Below are 18974 nucleotides of genomic sequence, written 5' to 3' on the forward strand. Positions count from 1 at the left end.
GACTCTTTGTATAGGGTGGTACCTATTCCTGGGTTTGACAAACACCAACTTTCACATGAGTCTCTCCTGGTAGAATCTACCTTAAAGAAATCTTCAGGGATAGTGTGTAAGTCTCTGTAACTCCTGGCAGAGAGGGCAAGGCTATGAATAGGTTTCGTAAACGTCTTTACCAAAATGCTATGTTAGCCAACCAGTCTGGCAACTACAATTTTCACTTCTCCTTCTACATTAAGCATTTAGTCAAACAGGTTGCCGCATTCCAGAAATATCTTCCAGAACGTAAGCTTCCTGCGTTTCATCATTTTATTTCTGACCTGCTCCAGCTCCGCAAGTACATGGTTCATTCCACTTACGATACCTTCGAACTTACCTCACGTGCTGCGGCAGTGGCCATGAGACTTCTGGCCTGGCTTTGAGTTTTTGAACTAGACATCAACCATCAGGTTAGCCAATGCACCTTATCTGGGGGACGAGCTTTTTGGTGCCTCCATGGACACGACTACCCAGAAGTTGTCTGCTCGTGAGACCAGACAAGCCTCAACCTTCTCATCCTTTCAGACCAGCTTCTTCATATCAGAGAAGGTTTGCTGCAAAACCTGCAACCCCTGCTCTACCTCAACCAAGGAGACAGAGACACCTTACTAACTGCAGCAGATCAAGTGCGCAGCCTAGGAATAACGTTAGACGGCCACCTGTCTCTGTCCACCAACATCTCAAGTAGTCTCTACTTTCTTCTACTACCTCTTCCAACTGAGAAGGATCAAACCCTACATCTCCACACTTGACCTAGCCCAACTCCTCTACGCCTATGTCCTCTCCAGGATGGATTACTGCAACTCCCTATATAATGGAGTAGACAAAAAAGACCTCAAGTGCATCCAGTGGGTACAAAATGCAGCAATCCACCTCCTACACAGCTTCAACTACCACGATCCCATCTCCCCAGCTCTCTGCGCTGAACACTGACTTCCAATTAACCAACGCTGTTCATTCAAGGCCCTGGTAATAGAGCATAAAAGCATTTACGCCACCACCCCTATCTACATAAAATCCAAGCTAACCCTGTACACCCCCACCCACCCCCCTCTGCTCAGAAATGGAGAAATGCCTATGCACCCCCCCAGGAAGGTCCTTACTGTCAGAAAACGCTCGCAAACGCTCTTACAGCCACTTCATCCCCCAACTCTGGAACCAACTCCCCCCACAAATCAGACTAAAGAACTCATTGATGACCTTCCGGAAAGCGGTAAAGACCCTCCTCTTCAACTAAAATTCAACCACAGTCTACGCTTCACCCCCATTAAACCCCCCTCCACTCTAACCTCTCTTCTCCATTTGAAAGTTCTACTTAAATTGCTGTACAGTCCATTCTTAACCTGTACTTAAGTTATTGTATAGTCCTTGTATTTAGACTACTGTATAGTCTTTGTATTGTCCAAATGTATTTAAACTACTGTATTCTCTTTGTACTGTCCAAATGTACTCCATTGTGAATGTTTGCTTGTAGACCGTTCTGAGCTACTGGGAGGACGGGATAAAAATCTAAATAAATAAATAAACCGCGTCAACAGCAAAAACAATAGGCCGCCCCCCCTCCCCCCCCCAAAGCCTACATAGCCTTTTTGATGTGTTTCTTCAGAGCATAGCCAACGCCACCATTCTGCAGACTTTGCCTCCAGGCTTTACTCTCCTCTCCGTCTGGAAGCAGATGCTTTTCTCCTGGATTAGACGGGCCTATTTCTATTGCATTTCCTCCAATCCCTCTCATGTTGAGAACTGTCCAAGCTCAAGCGAGAAGCAGCCAACTTGATTCTCATTGCTTCACAGTGGCCCAGACAACATTGGTTCTCCCGTCTACTTCAACTCAGTTCCAGAAAGCCCATACCTCTTCCAGTATTTCCTATTCTGCTTACTCAGAATCAGGAATCTCTTCTGCATCCCAACCTGCAATCACTACACCTGACAGCTTGGATTCTCTCGGGCTGAATCCATCTAACATATATCTTTCTCAGCCTGTTCGACAAATTCTTGATGCATCCAGGAAACCAGCCACTCAGCAATGTTATCAACAAAAGTGGACTAAGTTCTCTTCCTGGTGTTTCCTTTATCATTACGATCCAACTTCCTTATCAGTGGATTCAGTATTGGATTATCTGCTTCATCTATCTGATTCTGGCCTCAAATCTACATCTGTCAGAGTCCATCTCAGCGTTATTACAGCTTTTCACACAACAGTAGAGGAAAAACCTCTTATTGCTCATCCTTTAGTCTCCAGATTCATGAAGGGGCTTTTCAATGTTAAACCACCTCTCAAGCCTGTTGTCTGGGACCTTAATGTGGTACTTTCCAGTTTGATGAAATCACCATTTGAACCAATAGCCACAGCTCATCTCAAGTTTCTCACCTGGAAAGTTGTTTTTCTTATTGCTCTCACCTCTGCCAGGAGGGTCAGTGAATTGCAAACCTTGGTAGCAGATCCACCCTTCACAATTTTTCATCATGACAAGGTGGTTCTACATACACATCCAAAGTTTCTTCCAAAAGTTGTCACTGAATTTTATCTTAATCTTTCAATTGTTCTACCAGTGTTTTTTCCTAAGGCTCATTCTCATGCTGGAGAAACCGCTTTGCACACTTTGAACTGTAAACGGGCTTTGGCCTATTACATTGACCGGACAAAGCCACATTGAACAGCTCCCCAACTGTTCATCTCTTTTGATCCAAGTAAGTTGGGGCATCTGTTTCCAAGAGAACGATTTCCAACTGGCTGGATGCCTCTATCTCATTCTGTTATGCTCAGTGTGAACTGGCACTGGAGAGTCGTGTCACGGCCCACAAAATTAGAGCTATGGCAGTTTCTGTTGCTTTCCTCAGATCTCCAATTGAGGAAATCTGTAAAGCTGCCACCTGGTCCTCAGTTCATACTTTCACTTCTCATTACTGTCTGGCATCTTTCTCCAGATGGGATGGGCACTTCGGCCAATCTGTATTACATAATATATTTTCCTAAAAGCCAACTCTCCCACCATCCCATTTTCTGTTAGCTTAGAGGTCATCCAAGTGTGAGAATATGCTGCCTACTTGTCCTGGGATAGAGCAAAGTTACTTACCGTAACAGGTGTTATCCAGGGACAGCAGGCAGATATTCTCACAACCCACCCACCTCCCCGGGTTGGCTTCTTAGCTGGCTTATCTTAACTGAGGGACCGTACGCTCCATGTTGGGCGGGAAGGCACTCGCGCATGTGCGGTCCGGGCTATCACAAACTTTCTAAAGTCTTAAAGTGGCAATGCACTTTTAAAGTGGTCCGTACCAGGGCTCCATCAGTGACGTCACCCATGTGTGAGACTATCTGCATGCTGTCCCTGGATAACACCTGTTATGGTAAGTAACTGCTTTCCTGACATCTTTAGCCAGAATGAGAAGTAGCTCTCACCTGTGAGTAACACTTTTGGACCTTCACTTTAGTTTTTCCTGTCATGTGAGCAGGCCAGAGGTCTTTGAGAAAATTCAGTAATTTTTAGAGCTTTATTCTCAAAAAGGCGAAGAGGATCAGTGATAGAACCCCAAAACTCTGGTACATAGCCTTTTTTCTCTAGGGAACTTTTAACCAGTCAGGCTTTCAAGATCTCTACAATGAATATGCCTGTGAAAGTTGCTTGGCGGTGGATGAAGGCTTGACTGGTCAAGAATCTCTCTGAATTGGTTGAGAATCATTGCTCTAAAGAGAACATTGCTGCAAAAACCAAGGCTGTATATCTGTTTCTTGCAGTAAATTTGCCAGAGTTTTGCAAGGGTTTCTTATTCCTTGATGGGCAGCAACTTAAACATCTGCCTTCTGCTGGCAAAGCCTAGAAAAATACACGATTATGGCCCTTAGGCATTTCTTTTGAACTTTAAGATTTAACTTTGTAAAATTCCCAAAGAAGCACACTTGATGGGGTACTGCTGCCTTAAAAATAAAGACATTGCTTTTGAATTGCATGCTCAGCTTTATTGCTTTTGGAGCTGTGAACCTAAACGTCTGTGTCTCAAGTAATGAATTTGAGTTTAACTTGCATCACATCATTCCATGTTATGCAATTTACATTGTTTGCATGTCCACAACAGATAGCACCTACCCAAATATGTGCATATTATTTATCTTTTTGCAGCAAGATGTGAGTGAATTCACACACAAATTATTGGATTGGTTAGAAGATGCCTTCCAGATAAAAGCAGAAGAGGAAAGGTAATATATAGCTGGGATTATATTTATTTCAGTGTTTATATTGGGCTTGTTGAAGCTCAGTCCTTGAGTGCTGCAAGTAGGCCAGGTTTTCAGCATATCCATAATGAATATACATGAGAAAGAGTTGCATGTCCACTACATCTGTTGTATGTAGATGTGTCTTGTGCATATTCATTATGGATATCCTGATAACTTGACCTGGCTGCAGCCCTCGAGGACTGAATTTGGACAAGCCTGGTTTATATCATACATGCAGAGTCCTTTGATTTGTTCCTACCCAAGTCGTATTTAAACAGGAGAAGCAAGTTACAGTTAAATCATTTATATTTTGCTTTATCAACAAATAGTTCATAACGGATTACATACAAAGAACTAGATTAATTAAACTGATTATACATAAATAACAAGATATTATCCCATTATTAACTACTAAAGATTGAATTTCTGAAACAAAAAAATTTTTAAGTGCTTTTGTAAAAATAGTAAAAATGACTTTAGATCGTATTTGAATTGGCAAAATTAACCATACAGAGGTGGCCTGATAAGGAAAGGAGATAGTAAATAGTCTTTTATATACAATTCCCTTTAAACTGGAGAATTGTAATGCTAAAGTATTCCAAACCTTATAATATTGTCCAATCAATAGCCTGCAAAATATTTTGAGGACAATCCATATAATGTTTTAAACACCAAACAGCATATCTTAAACATGACTCTAGCCTCGATTGGCAACCAGTGTAACGCTCTATAACAAGGTGTAATTCTATCTGATTTTCTTAATTTATAAATTAATCAAATATCTGAATTCTGTGTTGTCTGCAAATTTTAAGCAGATACTTAGGAATTCTTAGGTAAAATGTAAATATTTTCTAGCTCTGAGCACTTTGTTGGTTCTGTGTTATGCATGTTCCTAGTCATGAAGCATCACTAAACATGCTTTTGATACCAAAGAATAAACTTGTGCTTGGCATTGAAATTGATACCTGGAAGTTTTGTCTCCTTGTTTGTTCATGTCTCTTGAAGAGATTTCTGTTAAATTGTTTTTGGCTTAGCCAGTTTACGCCTTTATACCTGCCTGCTGTTTTGTCATAGGTCTTAGTAGTTTTGTTGTTATCTCCATTGCTCTGCCACAAAAGTCTTAAGGAGGTGATTCTATAATTCTAAGACCCTAAGGAGGTAATTCTATAATTCATTAATCAACAACCAGAAGGTGTTCCTGGTAGACCTATCCTATAAGAGAACTTCATTATTTCTCCAGACCATTCCAGAGGATTGGGTGTATACTGTATTTCCCCAACGATAGGCCGCGGCTTATAGATTGATTTTACAAACATGAGTACTGGGTGCATCTTTCTTATGTGCACAATGGGCAAATGCACAATAGATGATGTTTCAATGCCCGACAACATGATGCACGACCTACTCCTACTGGAGCGCTGGTCTAGGTCCTGGCAACTCAGCTTCAATGCCAAAAAATGCAAAGTTATGCACCTGGGCAGCCAAAATCCATGTAAGACTTACACCCTAAATGGCGAGATCCTAACAAGAACTGAAGCAGAACGTGACCTAGGGGTGATCGTCAGTGAGGACATGAAGGCTGCCAATCAAGTGGAGCAAGCTTCATCCAAAGCAAGACAAGTCATAGGTTGCATACGCAGGGATTTCGTCAGCCGAAAGCCGGAAGTCATTATGCCATTGTACAGATCCATGGTGAGGCCCCATCTGGAATACTGTGTGCAATTCTGGAGGCCGCATTATCGCAAGGATGTGCTGAGACTGGAGTTGGTTCAGAGAATGGCCACCCGGATGGTCTCAGGACTCAAGGATCTCCCATACGAGGAACGACTAAACAAGTTGCAGCTATACTCGCTCGAGGAGCGCAGAGAGAGGGGGGACATGATCGAGACGTTCAAGTATCTCTCGGGCCGCATAGAGACGGAGGAAGATATCTTCCTTTTCAAGGGTCCCACGACAATAAGAGGGCATCCGTGGAAAATTAGGGGAGGGAAACTACGAGCTGATACCAGGAAATTCTTTTTCACAGAAAGGGTGGTTGATCGCTGGAATAGTCTTCCACTGCATGTGATCGAGGCCAGCAGCGTGCCTGATTTTAAGGCCAAATGGGATCGTCACATGGGATCTATTCACAGGGCGAAGGTAGGGGAGGGACATTAGGGTGGGCAGACTAGATGGGCCTTGGCCATTATCTGCCGTCTATTTCTATGTTTCTATATGGGGCGGCCAATCTAAAGATTCCCCCCTGTAAATCATTCCCCCACCCCCCGTACCTTTTAAATCATCCCTCCTTCCATACCTTTTTAAATCCCCCTTAAATACCTCCCTCACTGGACGACTGCCGGCTGCCTCCTCCAATCTCGTGGCCAGCGGTGTAGGGCTGGAGCGATCTTTTCAGCATCCAGCCTGGCCCCGCGCCACTACCTGAATGGTTGCCGTCAGTTCTCACGAATCCTGCATTTGAATAATCAATTCTTAAAAGAACAAATGCATGAACAAAAGCATGCAGTGCCCGGAAATCTAAGATAGAAATAATTAATCTAATTTGCTGCAGCCAATAAAACCCTTTTTTAAGTACCTGAGAAATCTGACAATCAAAGGAAAGTGCGGAATCAAAATTAACTCACAAATAGCAAAAAGATTTTACAGGAAATAAATCTACATCAAACAAATGAGTGTTATGCTTTGATGGAGGCAAAAGTCCTCTAATCCAACAAACAGTTGTTTTTGAGGGATTAAGGACCATTCCATGAGCTTTAAGCCAATCAGAAATCACAATTGAACAGAGTTATAAAGATGACAAATCTATATTAGGTGAAAATACCGGAAAAATCAACAGAATATCAGTAGCATAAATACATGTCTTAATATTGTATTCCTGGATCAGTATAGCGAGTGGACTAAGAACTATGTTAAACAGAGGAGATAAAATTGACCCCTGAGGAACACCACAGTCTAAATCAAATGGCGAGAAAAATGAGCTGGTTGAGGCAAAAACTCAAAACTTTCTGTCTGTAAGTAACAATTTAAACCAGGTTAATACTGTGCCAGAAATACCTATGGAAGTCAATTCTTGTGGTCACTTTTGTGTTGGAGCTTGACTGTAACTTGGGGCTCCTTTTACTAAGCTGCGATAGCGTTTTTAGCGTTCGCTAAACCCGTGCTACGCGGCTAAAACTAACGCCAGCTCAATGCTGGCGTTAGCATCTAGGATGCACGGCAATTCTGCACGCGCTAAAAATGCTAACACAGCTTAGTAAAAGGAGCCCTTAGTGTTGAAATAATATGTACTTTAGGCATATGAACCTGATGATGATGTTGTTTTGGGGTATTTTTTTGCTCAATTATATGAATTTTTCCTGACTTGTAACGAATTACCCAAGTTAGAAGAAGAAGCATTTTGACCCTGAGGCCAAGGGTTTTCCTTTACCTGGGACATTTATTTTGAAATTTCATTCACATTGTTTTGTAATTTTTTAGTCTAATTCATATTTGTTTCTGGAGCTGAAACTGCTTCTGGAATTTTTGATTGCTAATGAAATCCAGAAATTTCTAATACTTAACCATAGGACCTTAACCAGCTGTTCTAAACCATTGTGCAACTTTTTATAAAAGCTATATTCTTGTGTAATCTTGACTCCAGTTGTGGGCTAAATATTTCCTTTTCATCTTTAATATATTTGATCTTAATTCATATTCCTGTTCAAGCATTTCTTCGAATGTATGTGATAAAAATTTCATAATTTTTTTTTTTAAATTAATGCTTAAAGGTTCTGTTTCTCAATTATGTGAATATACTACTACTATTAATTATTTCTATAGCGCTACCAGATGCATGCAGCGCTGCACAGTCACAAAGAAGAAAAAAAACAGTCCCTGCTCGAAAGAGCTTATAATCTAAACAGGCTAACAGGATGTCATGGATACAGTTAAGGGGAACGGCTGGCTGGGTTGGAGGGCAGAGGAGTAAGGTTAAGGATTGAAGGCTATATCAAAAAGGTGAGTTTTCAGTCTGCTTTTAAACACGGAAAGAGAAGGTGATTGATGCACAAACTCAGGTAATTTATTCCAGGCATAGGGAGCAGCTAGATGAAAGGAACGAAGTCTGGAATTGGCATTGGAGGAGAAGAGTACAGCTAAGAGCGGCTTATCTTAGGAACGGAGTTCTCTGGAAGGTGTATAAGGAGAGAGAAGCGAAGAGAGATATTGAGGGGCAGCAGAATGAACACACTTGTAGGTCAGCAATAAGATCTTAAACTGTATGCAATGGTAGATAGGGAGCCAATGAAGTGACTTAAGGAAAGGGGTGACATAAGTGTATTGAGGTGGTAGAAGATGTCATGCAGACTTTATTGATAAGACTGGTAAATTGAGCAACTGAAAACCTGGCTTTTCACTAAAATGTAATTCTATCCCCTTTACTCTTCTCTTCTATATATAAGTTCATGTAAATCTTTTTTTTCCTTCTCTTCATATATTTTAAGTTCTTGTAAACCGTGCCAAGCTCCACAACATCTGTGGAGATGATTCGGTATATAAACTTAAGGTTTAGTTTAGTTTAAATTGTGGTAAATGCTTAAATGATTTGGAGCCTAAAGGTTTAGTACTGTAGGCAACAAGTACATCATGGATAAATTACTTTTTAGTGTGTTATCAAAATAGGGAACAATTGGAAAATTCATATAGAGCTATGAATTTAAGAATTTTGAATTTTCCTGTTACATCTTTTTTTCTCCTGAGATTCTGTTTAGGAAATATCTGAAAGAAGTTTTGTCTGTCAAAGATTCAGACACAACAGTATTATCTAATGTTTATTATTTACCTCAAAAGAAATTTCTGGTGGTACAGAAGGTGAGAACGTAGATGTTTTAGAAGACATCTTAGATATTGACCAAATTTTTAGAAACTTCTCAGGATGACTTTAAGCAGAGAGCTATCCTTCTAGTAACTTTAATTAGTAAGATTGATAAATCTAGGATTTTTTAGAGCTTATTTTAAAAAGAAGAATGAGATCTACTGTGGCTAAAAACTACAAATTTTTCCTGATATGACTAGGTCACAGTTGAAAAGGAAGAAATTCATGGATATGAAATCTAAAGTTCTGACCTGGAAGCTCTTTTGTAGAGATCATTTTAAGTCTTGGTTCTGGGGCTGGGATTAGGGATGGTCGTTTTTGCATAACAAAGAATGTAGTATCACTGGGCTGCATGGTTGCTGAATCCCCAAATAACAGTTAAGCAAATGTTTTGGAAGACATGATGAATCTTGAAATAAGTATGTCTTTTCTGGCAGAAAACTTATATGGTTTGGTCTGTGCTTTTACAAAGAATTTTGTGTTGGCAGTTGTCAAATGTGTTTTCTTTGGCTCAGGAACTAGTCAACAGATGTTGCTTCTAAAGTATGCCTGAGTTGGTTGCCTTTTAAAGTCAGGTTGCCATTTGGAGAGGATCTGAAGAAGCTAATTAAGGATTTGGGAGAGTCTAAGGTTACTAAGCATCATGCAGCTAAGTCTTGCTTGGGGCTTTGTTGGGCAGCTAGAGAGTACTTCAGGGATGCAAGAGGATACCATTTGATAAAACTAATCAGAATTCAGCTGATAGGTTGGAGAGGATCTGAAGAAGCTAATTAAGGATTTGGGAGAGTCTAAGTTTTGCTTGAGGCTTTGTTGGGCAGCTAGAGAGTACTTCAGGGATGCAAGAGGATAACATTTGATAAAACTAATCAGAATTCAGCTGATAGGTTTTGAGCTAGAGGTCATCTTATTAATCCTTTTGAGGTGATAGCTGAAGAGGTCTTGCAGAGATCTTAAGGTGTCTGAATCAGTGTAGATGTTGGAACCTATTGGGAGATGGGCCCAGATAATCTTGGATCAGTGGTTCCTGGAGGTCATAAAGGATGGTTGTTCTCTAGAATTCTGTCATCTGCTTCCAGATGCTTTCCTAGAGTCTTTTGCCAGCTTCCTCAAAAGGCCCTTGCCAGTCATCTGACCTTGGACAGGCTTCTAGCACTGAATGTGGTAGTTCCAGTTCCTGTCAAGGAGAAAGCTTCTGGTAGATACTCCATTTACTATAGGAGTTCAGTCAAAAAAGTACTTCGTTCTGCAGAAAACGAAGAACTGAGGAACTGCGAGTCTTTGTCAGGCGAGAAGGCACTTGCACATGTGTGGTGCGAGCAGTCGTGAAGTTTCTAAAACTTGGTGATACACTTTTAATACTGTCTATACCGGGGCTTCATTCATGGCATCACCCACATGTGAGAATATGCTGCCTGCTTGTCCTGGGATAAACCGCAGTTACTTACCATAACGGGTGTTATCCAGGGACAGCAGGCAGATATTCTCACAACCCACTCTCCTACCCTGGTTAGCTTCTTAGCTTGTTTACGGAACTGAGGAACTGTGAGCCTACATCGGGCAGGAAGGCACTCACGCAAGCGCAGTGCGGACAGTCATGAAGTTTCTAAAAACTTAAAGTGGCAATACACTTTTAATACTGTCCATACCGGGGCTCTGTGGATGACATCACCCACATGTGAGAATAACTGCCTGCTGTCCCTAGATAACACCCATTACATTAACTGTGCTTTTTGGGCACTATAAAGAGAGTCAACAGGGCATTGAGGGTTACTTCATTCCGTATGGAGAAACTGAGATCAGTGGTAGTAGTGAAGAAAGTCTCATTTCTATCTGATACATCAGAAGTTCCTGCATTTTGCAATCCTGGTCTTCCCTACTTTTTGGCTACTTTTCTCCAAAGTGATGATAGTAGTGGCGGCACATCTTAGAAAGGAAGGGGAAATTACTTGAATGATTGATTGATTCAGGTAAAGTCCTTCGAGAACAGCAAGAGGACCATTACTCAGGTAGTACACTTTCTGCAGGATCTAGGATGGCTAGTGAATCTGGCCAAGAGTGTGCTAATTTCCACTCAGATGTTGGACTGTTTGGGCATCTGCTTCGATACTCTTGATGGTAAGGGCTTTCTCCCAGAGGGCAGAATTGAAAAACTCCAAAAAAATCAGGTCATTTTCACCTCTTTTAAGCCTTTGGCCTGTGAGGTGATGCAGGTCTGGAGGTTGATGGAGGCCTCCGTAAAGGTAGTCCCTTGAGCAATGGTGCATATACATCTCTCTAAGAGGCCTTATCGATTTAGTCTCCTCAATTGGAACTCATAACCTCTTTTGGAAGTTTGTTTCAGTAGAGAAAAAAATATTTACACACATTTCTTTTGAGTTTCCCACCGTTTAGTTCATATGAAGCTTTATTGAAATCTGCTAGGTATTTGAATGCTTATAGCATTTCCCCTCTAATATGTGCTACCAAATTTTCTTTAGATGGGGAGTGGGGAGATTCCTTTTTGCTGTTGAGTATGAGGTTGCATTGCTTTTGTCTAATATGCATCAGTTTCATCTTTCAGGGATGGAGAGAAGCCAAAGAATCCAATGGTGGAATTGTTCTATGGCCGATTCCTAGCAGTGGGTGCACTTGAAGGTAAGGTGTAATTTGCAAGTGACACTGAAATAAAATAATGATGGCCATTGAGGGTAGTGTATATGTACCATGCCTTATTGTACCAGGGAAAGGCCTAATCAAATGAAAACAAAATATTCTTACCCTATTTGTGGGTTACTTTTCAATAAGGATAGTCATGTAGCACTTTGCATTCTTATTTCCATCCCTTATGATTCATCTCTTCCAGATTAACGGTGTACAGTCTAATTTCTCATAGCTTAAAAAAGGATATTCTTGCTTCAGCAGAAATGATTAGAGCCTGAATCTACAAGCATTTAGCGAATGAACTTTAAATCTCCTTTGCATGCCCAGGTAAAAAGTTTGAAAATGCTGAGATGTTTGGACAGTACCCACTCCAGGTCAATGGTTTCAAAGACTTGCATGAATGCCTTGAGGCTGCCATGGTTGAAGGGGAGATTGAGTCACTGCACTCGGAGAACTCTGGGAAATCTGGCCAGGAGGTAAGCATCACACTATGGACAATCTTGCCTTTTCTGTGGTATTTCCTGTTTCTATGGTATTTCCTGCTGGAGTGGACTTAATGTAAACAGTCACATGGGTAATGATCACATAGGTGGATTTTAATAGGCACAAGTATTTTGCATGGTGACTGGTTGTTAGAAGTTGCTTGATTTGGGGGGCTGTTGTGTTTTTAAATGGGTGGGGGTGAGGGGTGGGAGAGAGTATTGAAAATTAGCAATTGGAAACTGAGAGGCACAATGGACAGAAGTGTACCAAGAGAAAACCAGGATAATAGAAAAAATTCAGGAAGTAATTTTGATTTTCTGCAGTATTTGTGTACTACTTGCATTCATATCTCTATAGGCAATATGTTTCTGCCTGGATGTCTCACTGCCACTTAAAAGCAAACATGGTTAAGACTGAGTTACTTATTCTTCCATGTACACTCTACCTCTCCTCTCCCCCCACTCTCTAAGTGGATAACACTCTCATTCTCCCTGTCTCGTCAGCTTGCAACCTTGACACTTCTTTCTCTTTCTCTGCACAAATCCAACAGATTTCCAAAACCTGTTTCTTTCTGAATAATATCACCAAAATCAGACCTTTTCCCTCTCTGAACACACTACCAAAACCCTTATCCACACTTATCACCTCTTGCCTAGACTACTGCAACTCACTTCTCAAAGGTCTTCCACTCATTCACTTGCTCCTTCCTTTCTGTGACCCAACTACTTCCATGCCCCCCCTCCCGCAAGACTGTTCTGGAGCCGTCCATGTCAGCCACCTCTTTCCTGCCTTCCAGCCACACTTTCTTCTTGGCAGGGCCATGGACTTCAGTTCCTGCATGCTGTACATTACTGACCCGGAAGCCTTCCCTCTGATGTCAGCTCTGACATTGAAGGGAAGGCTTCCGGGTTGACTGCAGACAACATGCTAAGAGCACTGCACGCTGCTTTGTGAAAGGCTCGAGTGCGGCTGGAGGGCAGGAAACAGAGGCACACTACTGAGGTAACTCAAATCCCCTCGAGGTGCCTCCATCCCCACTGAATCTCTGCGACCCCAGGGAGAACCCCATGGGGGATTCCTGTCGCCATGTTCCTATGCAGCTCTAGCTCCAAGCATAAACAAGCAGACAAGAGTGCAGCTCAGATTACTAGGGCTGCAGATACACAAAGCTGCAGAAGAACCACCTCGCTGATAATGAATTGAACAGCTTATAAACTGTAATGTAAAATATATGCACATATACCCACTGTTCATAATATTTCCATACTGCTACACTTTTAACTCCTAACTTCCACTCCCTTATAAAGTACCCATGTCTATTTTAGCATTCCTTCTCTGAGAAACTCCCCAACTCTCTATTTATCCTGTTTGTCTGCTTGTTTAGATTGTAAACTCTACTGAGCAAGGACCGTCTCATGTACAGCGCTGTGTACATCTAGCAGCTCTATAGCAATGATAAGTAGTAGTAGTCAGGTTGATTAATAGATGCCTCATGTCTGTGGCTCTTGTGGAGTATTTTCAGGACATTTCCAATTAAAGTTCACAGTGTTGCTGTAATAAAATACATTTTTAATAAGCGGTTTAAGTTCAGACAATAGGGTGACAATTTCAGGAAACTTTGTCCTTCTCTGTATATCTGGAATAGACTGTAAGTTCCACAGGGGCTGTCTCTTCATGCAAATGCACATAGGCACTTTAAGTACATATACTATATGCTGATTTTCAATGACAAGTAACATTGGGTAATGTAAAGTGTGCATTAAAAGTGCCCATGTTCTTTTACACCTGTTTTTCTCTGCAGGCAGCTGAAGAGTGTAAAATAGTGCTGTCTAGCGAATGACATGGGGGCAAATTTTTCCCCATCCCTGCGGGAATTCATTTTCCTGTCCCTAACCCATTCCTGCAAGCTCTGTCCTCATCTGCATAAGCCTGAAACACTTTAAAATCATAAGGTTTATGCGGTTAGAGCTGAGCTTAAAGGAATGGGACAGAGACAACGACAAAACTTGCGGGGATGGGGAAATTGAGTTACTGCAAGGATGGGGAAAAATTTGCCTCCTTGTCATTCTCTAGTGCTGTCAAATAATATGTACCGTATTTTCACGCATATAACGCGCGCGTTATACGCGTTTTTACCTACCGCGCATACCCCTCGCGCGTTATATGCGTGAGCGCGGTATACCAAAGTTTTAAAACATAGTTCCCACCCCGCCCGACGCCCGATTCACCCCCCCAGCAGGACCGCTCGCACCCCCACCCCGAACGACCGCTCGCACGCGCTCCCACCCGCACCCGCATCCACGATCGGAGCAAGAGGGAGCCCAAGCCCTCTTGCCCGGCCGACTCCCCGACGTCCGATACATTCCCCCCCCCCCCGGCAGGACCACTCGCACCCCCACCCCGAACGACCGCCGACTTCCCGACAATATCGGGCCAGAAGGGAGCCCAAACCCTCCTGGCCACGGCGACCCCCTAACCCCACCCCGCACTACATTACGGGCAGGAGGGATCCCAGGCCCTCCTGCCCTCGACGCAACCCCCCCTCCCCCCCAAGAACCTCCGACCGCCCCCCAGCCGACCCGCGATCCCCCTGGCGACCCCCACGACCCCCCCACCCCCCTTCCCCGTACCTTTGGTAGTTGGGCCAGAAGGGAGCCCAAACCCTCCTGGCCACGGCGACCCCCTAACCCCACCCCGCACTACATTACGGGCAGGAGGGATCCCAGGCCCTCCTGCCCTCGACGCAAACCCCCCTCCCCCCCAAGAACCTCCGACCGCCCCCCAGCCGACCCGCGATCCCCCTGGCGACCCCCACGACCCCCCCACCCCCCTTCCCCGTACCTTTAGTAGTTGGCCGGACAGACGGGAGCCAAACCCGCCTGTCCGGCAGGCAGCCAACGAAGGAATGAGGCCGGATTGGCCCATCCATCCTAAAGCTCCGCCTACTGGTGGGGCCTAAGGCGCGTGGGCCAATCAGAATAGGCCCTGGAGCCTTAGGTCCCACCTGGGGGCGCGGCCTGAGGCACATGGGCCCAACCCGACCATGTGCCTCAGGCCGCGCCCCCAGGTGGGACCTAAGGCTCCAGGGCCTATTCTGATTGGCCCACGCGCCTTAGGCCCCACCAGTAGGCGGAGCTTTAGGATGGATGGGCCAATCCGGCCTCATTCCTTCGTTGGCTGCCTGCCGGACAGGCGGGTTTGGCTCCCGTCTGTCCGGCCAACTACTAAAGGTACGGGGAAGGGGGGTGGGGGGGTCGTGGGGGTCGCCAGGGGGATCGCGGGTCGGCTGGGGGGCGGTCGGAGGTTCTTGGGGGGGAGGGGGGTTTGCGTCGAGGGCAGGAGGGCCTGGGATCCCTCCTGCCCGTAATGTAGTGCGGGGTGGGGTTAGGGGGTCGCCGTGGCCAGGAGGGTTTGGGCTCCCTTCTGGCCCAACTACCAAAGGTACGGGGAAGGGGGGTGGGGGGGTCGTGGGGGTCGCCAGGGGGATCGCGGGTCGGCTGGGGGGCGGTCGGAGGTTCTTGGGGGGGAGGGGGGTTTGCGTCGAGGGCAGGAGGGCCTGGGATCCCTCCTGCCCGTAATGTAGTGCGGGGTGGGGTTAGGGGGTCGCCGTGGCCAGGAGGATTTGGGCTCCCTCCTGGCCCGATATTGTTGGGGAGTCGGCGGTCCTTCGGGGGGGGGGGAGGGATGTATCGGGCGTCGGGGGGGGGCATCAGGCTTTCAGGATGGGGACAGACCTTCAAGGGGGGACAGTGCACGGAAGTCAGGGTGGGTGAACGGAGAGTCGGGACAGCGCACGGAAAGTCAGGGCGGGCGAAAGGAGCGTCGGGCAGCATGCGCGGTATACCCGTGAGCGCGGTATATCAAAGTTTTTGTGCAAATCATCGTGATTTCTGCGCGCTATATTCGTGTGCGCGTTTTATACGGGTGCGTGTTATTTGCGTGAAAATACGGTACATACTCTTCTGACCTAAATTTGCCCACAGGAATACCTCTTTGCAACCTAACTAAAACTATGCTATGTGGAAGTCTTGACAAATTTTTGCCAGCCTAGATGTGGGCTATTTTCATAAATTTTGATTTACTCAGATAAGTTGCTTTAAATCTTGGAAGGTTTAGACCCAAACCAAGAATCTGAATTAGTGTTAAGGTTGCTGAAGAAGTACGTTAAAAAACCAGAATACTTGAGGGCCAGATTATATCCTTCCAGTTGGATGCAGTATGTTTGGATAATTTCAGATAAAATAAATTAAAACCATGGTAAGGACTATTGGGGAAAATCATGAATTGTCAAAATAGATCAAGTGGGAGAGTTTTAAATAAATACCTTTTCCCTCAGCTGCCTAAAGAAAATGTTTCTAATTTGCCAAGTTAATGAAACGCACCATAAAGAAGCATTTAAGCACCTCATTTACTAATGTTCATCAATGCAAATTAACTTATGGTAAATAATGCAAGCTCCATTATTCTCAGTGGGGCCTATTTAAACCTATGAGCACAACTAAACTTAACATACATTAGCAAACAAAGCCCTTAGTTTGTGTGAAGTGCCCTAGCCCAGCTCCGTAATCATCCACTGCCCTCAGATTTCTAACTGAGCGAGTTCCTGGTGAGCTGGAAATTATTTGATGTAATATATTTGCCTTGACATATTTTGTCCCTGAAACAGAACAATAGACATGCTTTCTTCTGCTTTCTGTCTCTTCCCTTATGCAGCACTGGTTCACAGAACTTCCTCCTGTTCTAACTCTGGAGCTTTCTAGGTTTGAGTTTAATCAGACTTTGGGAAGGCCGGAGAAGATTCACAACAAATTAGAATTTCCTTCTGTTTTATACATGGACAGGTAGAGTATAACACAAAACTCAACCCATTGGTTCTTACTGTTTGGTTTAGTGAAATCTTATCTTTTAGTGGAAGTTGGATCTTTGTCAAGAGGTCATGCTGGTAATTCTCCAGTGAATCATTCAGATCTTTTTCATTCTATGAGCCCCTCAAGTTGAATTTGAGTAATCTTTAGATATCAACTTTAATTTTAAAAGCTAATAAATATATTGATATAGAACCAATTAAAAATATTATTTGATACGAGAGTGCAATTCTGAGGCACCAAAGAGCTCTGGCACCTGCCATAAACTCCTGTTTTGGGGTGTTTTGGGGGTTGTTTTTTTGGGTTTGTTTTGGGGGTTTTTTGTGTTTTTTTTGCTGCAGCCCAGTTTGGATCCTTTTGCATGGTATGAAAAAATGACTCATGGGTTGCTGTATTACATTCATGATACTGATCATTTTACAGGTAGTTGTTGACTTACGACTGCAATCGGTTCCGACTGATAGGTCATAAGTTGATTCGGTCGTAAGTTGATTCGGTCGTAATTCGGCCTATGTTAATACAGTACTAACTATTTTTTACCCCTGCCCGCGTACCTTTTCTCTGGTGGTGCAGCGGTGTATCCTGCCTGAGCCCCTCCTGCCGATGTCAGAAGCCAGCAGCGCGCTCGGCCCGGCACGCGCAGGAGCGAGTTTTTAGAACTCCCGCCCTGCGCCGCTGACTGAAACAATGTCGTAAGTTCTCACAGGACTTGTGGTTCTCGCAGGAGAACTTACGGCAGTGTTTCAGTTAGCGGTGCGGGAGTTCTAGAAGCTTGCTCCTGCGCGTGCCAGCCTGGATGCGCTGCTGGCTTCTGACATCGGCAGGAGGGGCTCAGGCAGGATATACCGTGGCACCACCAGGGAAAAGGTATGCGGGCAGGGGTAAAAAATACTGTACAATGGGCTGGGGAAACGCGTCGTAAAGTCGAACGGTCGCATGTCGCATAGGTCGTAAGTCGACGACTACCTGTATTGTAATCTACAGTAAAATTATATAAGTAGTGCTATCATTGACTCAAATTGCAAACATCTGAAGTGGTTTTGTACAGTGTGCATCAGCAAGGGTCACTACAAAGTGATAACACCTGGGTAAAATCACTATAGAGTACTTGATGAACTGGCCTGCTCTCGGTGCTTTTCTCCTTAAGTTCAACATTATGAGCAAACAGCATGCGCTGTGAGAAGAGGGCCCCATGTTAGATGTTGTAAAGGATGCTTCACTGCATTTGTCAGAATGAACTTTGATTCAGTAAGGTTTTATTCACAAAGGTTGAATAAATTATTATCCCAGGAAAAGCAGGCAGCATATTCTTAACGTATGGGTGACGTCACCGACGGAGCCCCGGTACGGACACTTTTAACTAGAAAGTTCTAGTTGGCCGCACCGCGCATGCGCGGGTGCCTTCCCGCTCGACGGAGGAGAGCGTGGTCCCCAGTTTCTTCGTTTCCGCGGAGCGAAGAAGACGCATGTGCTTTCAACGGCCGTTGAAAAGCTAGTTTCTGCCTTCCCGCTCGCGTAATTTTTCATTTTTTCTTCTAATTTTTCCTTTTGGATTCCCTATTTTGACTTAGTTTTCTTTATTTTTTCAGGCCGGCCCCGGTGGGGCCTGTTGCCACCATACAGGCCTCCGGATTCGATTTTGCGGAGGCCGTGTTTCCCTTCATGCCCCCTCAACCGGGCTTTAAGAAGTGCCAGCGGTGTGTACGCCCGATCTCTCTCACCGACCCGCACAATTGGTGCCTGCAGTGCCTGGGTCCAGAGCATCGGGCTGACACTTGCACTCGCTGTGCTACGCTTAAAAAGCGCACATTAAAAAACAGGCAGATCCAGCAAAATCTTTTATTCGGTACCGGATCTGCCATGGAACCTGCTGCGACGTCGACGG

The 18974-nt window shown here is 44.3% G+C and overlaps 1 protein-coding gene across 7 annotated transcripts in view; it reads left to right on the forward strand.

Annotated features, from left to right (window-relative positions):
* USP25 (ubiquitin specific peptidase 25) overlaps positions 1-18974 on the forward strand; it is a 261665-nt gene that overhangs the window by 141716 nt on the left and 100975 nt on the right. For all 7 annotated transcript variants that reach the window (XM_033941903.1, XM_033941895.1, XM_033941897.1 and 4 more), the window contains exons 8-11: positions 4155-4231; positions 11662-11735; positions 12069-12217; positions 16938-17065. In XM_033941903.1, coding sequence (XP_033797794.1) covers positions 4155-4231; positions 11662-11735; positions 12069-12217; positions 16938-17065 — 428 coding nt within the window. The remainder of the gene's footprint in view (positions 1-4154; positions 4232-11661; positions 11736-12068; positions 12218-16937; positions 17066-18974) is intronic.

Source organism: Geotrypetes seraphini, chromosome 4 (assembly GCF_902459505.1).
Source record: "Geotrypetes seraphini chromosome 4, aGeoSer1.1, whole genome shotgun sequence".
Classification (NCBI taxonomy): Eukaryota; Metazoa; Chordata; class Amphibia; order Gymnophiona; family Dermophiidae; genus Geotrypetes; species Geotrypetes seraphini.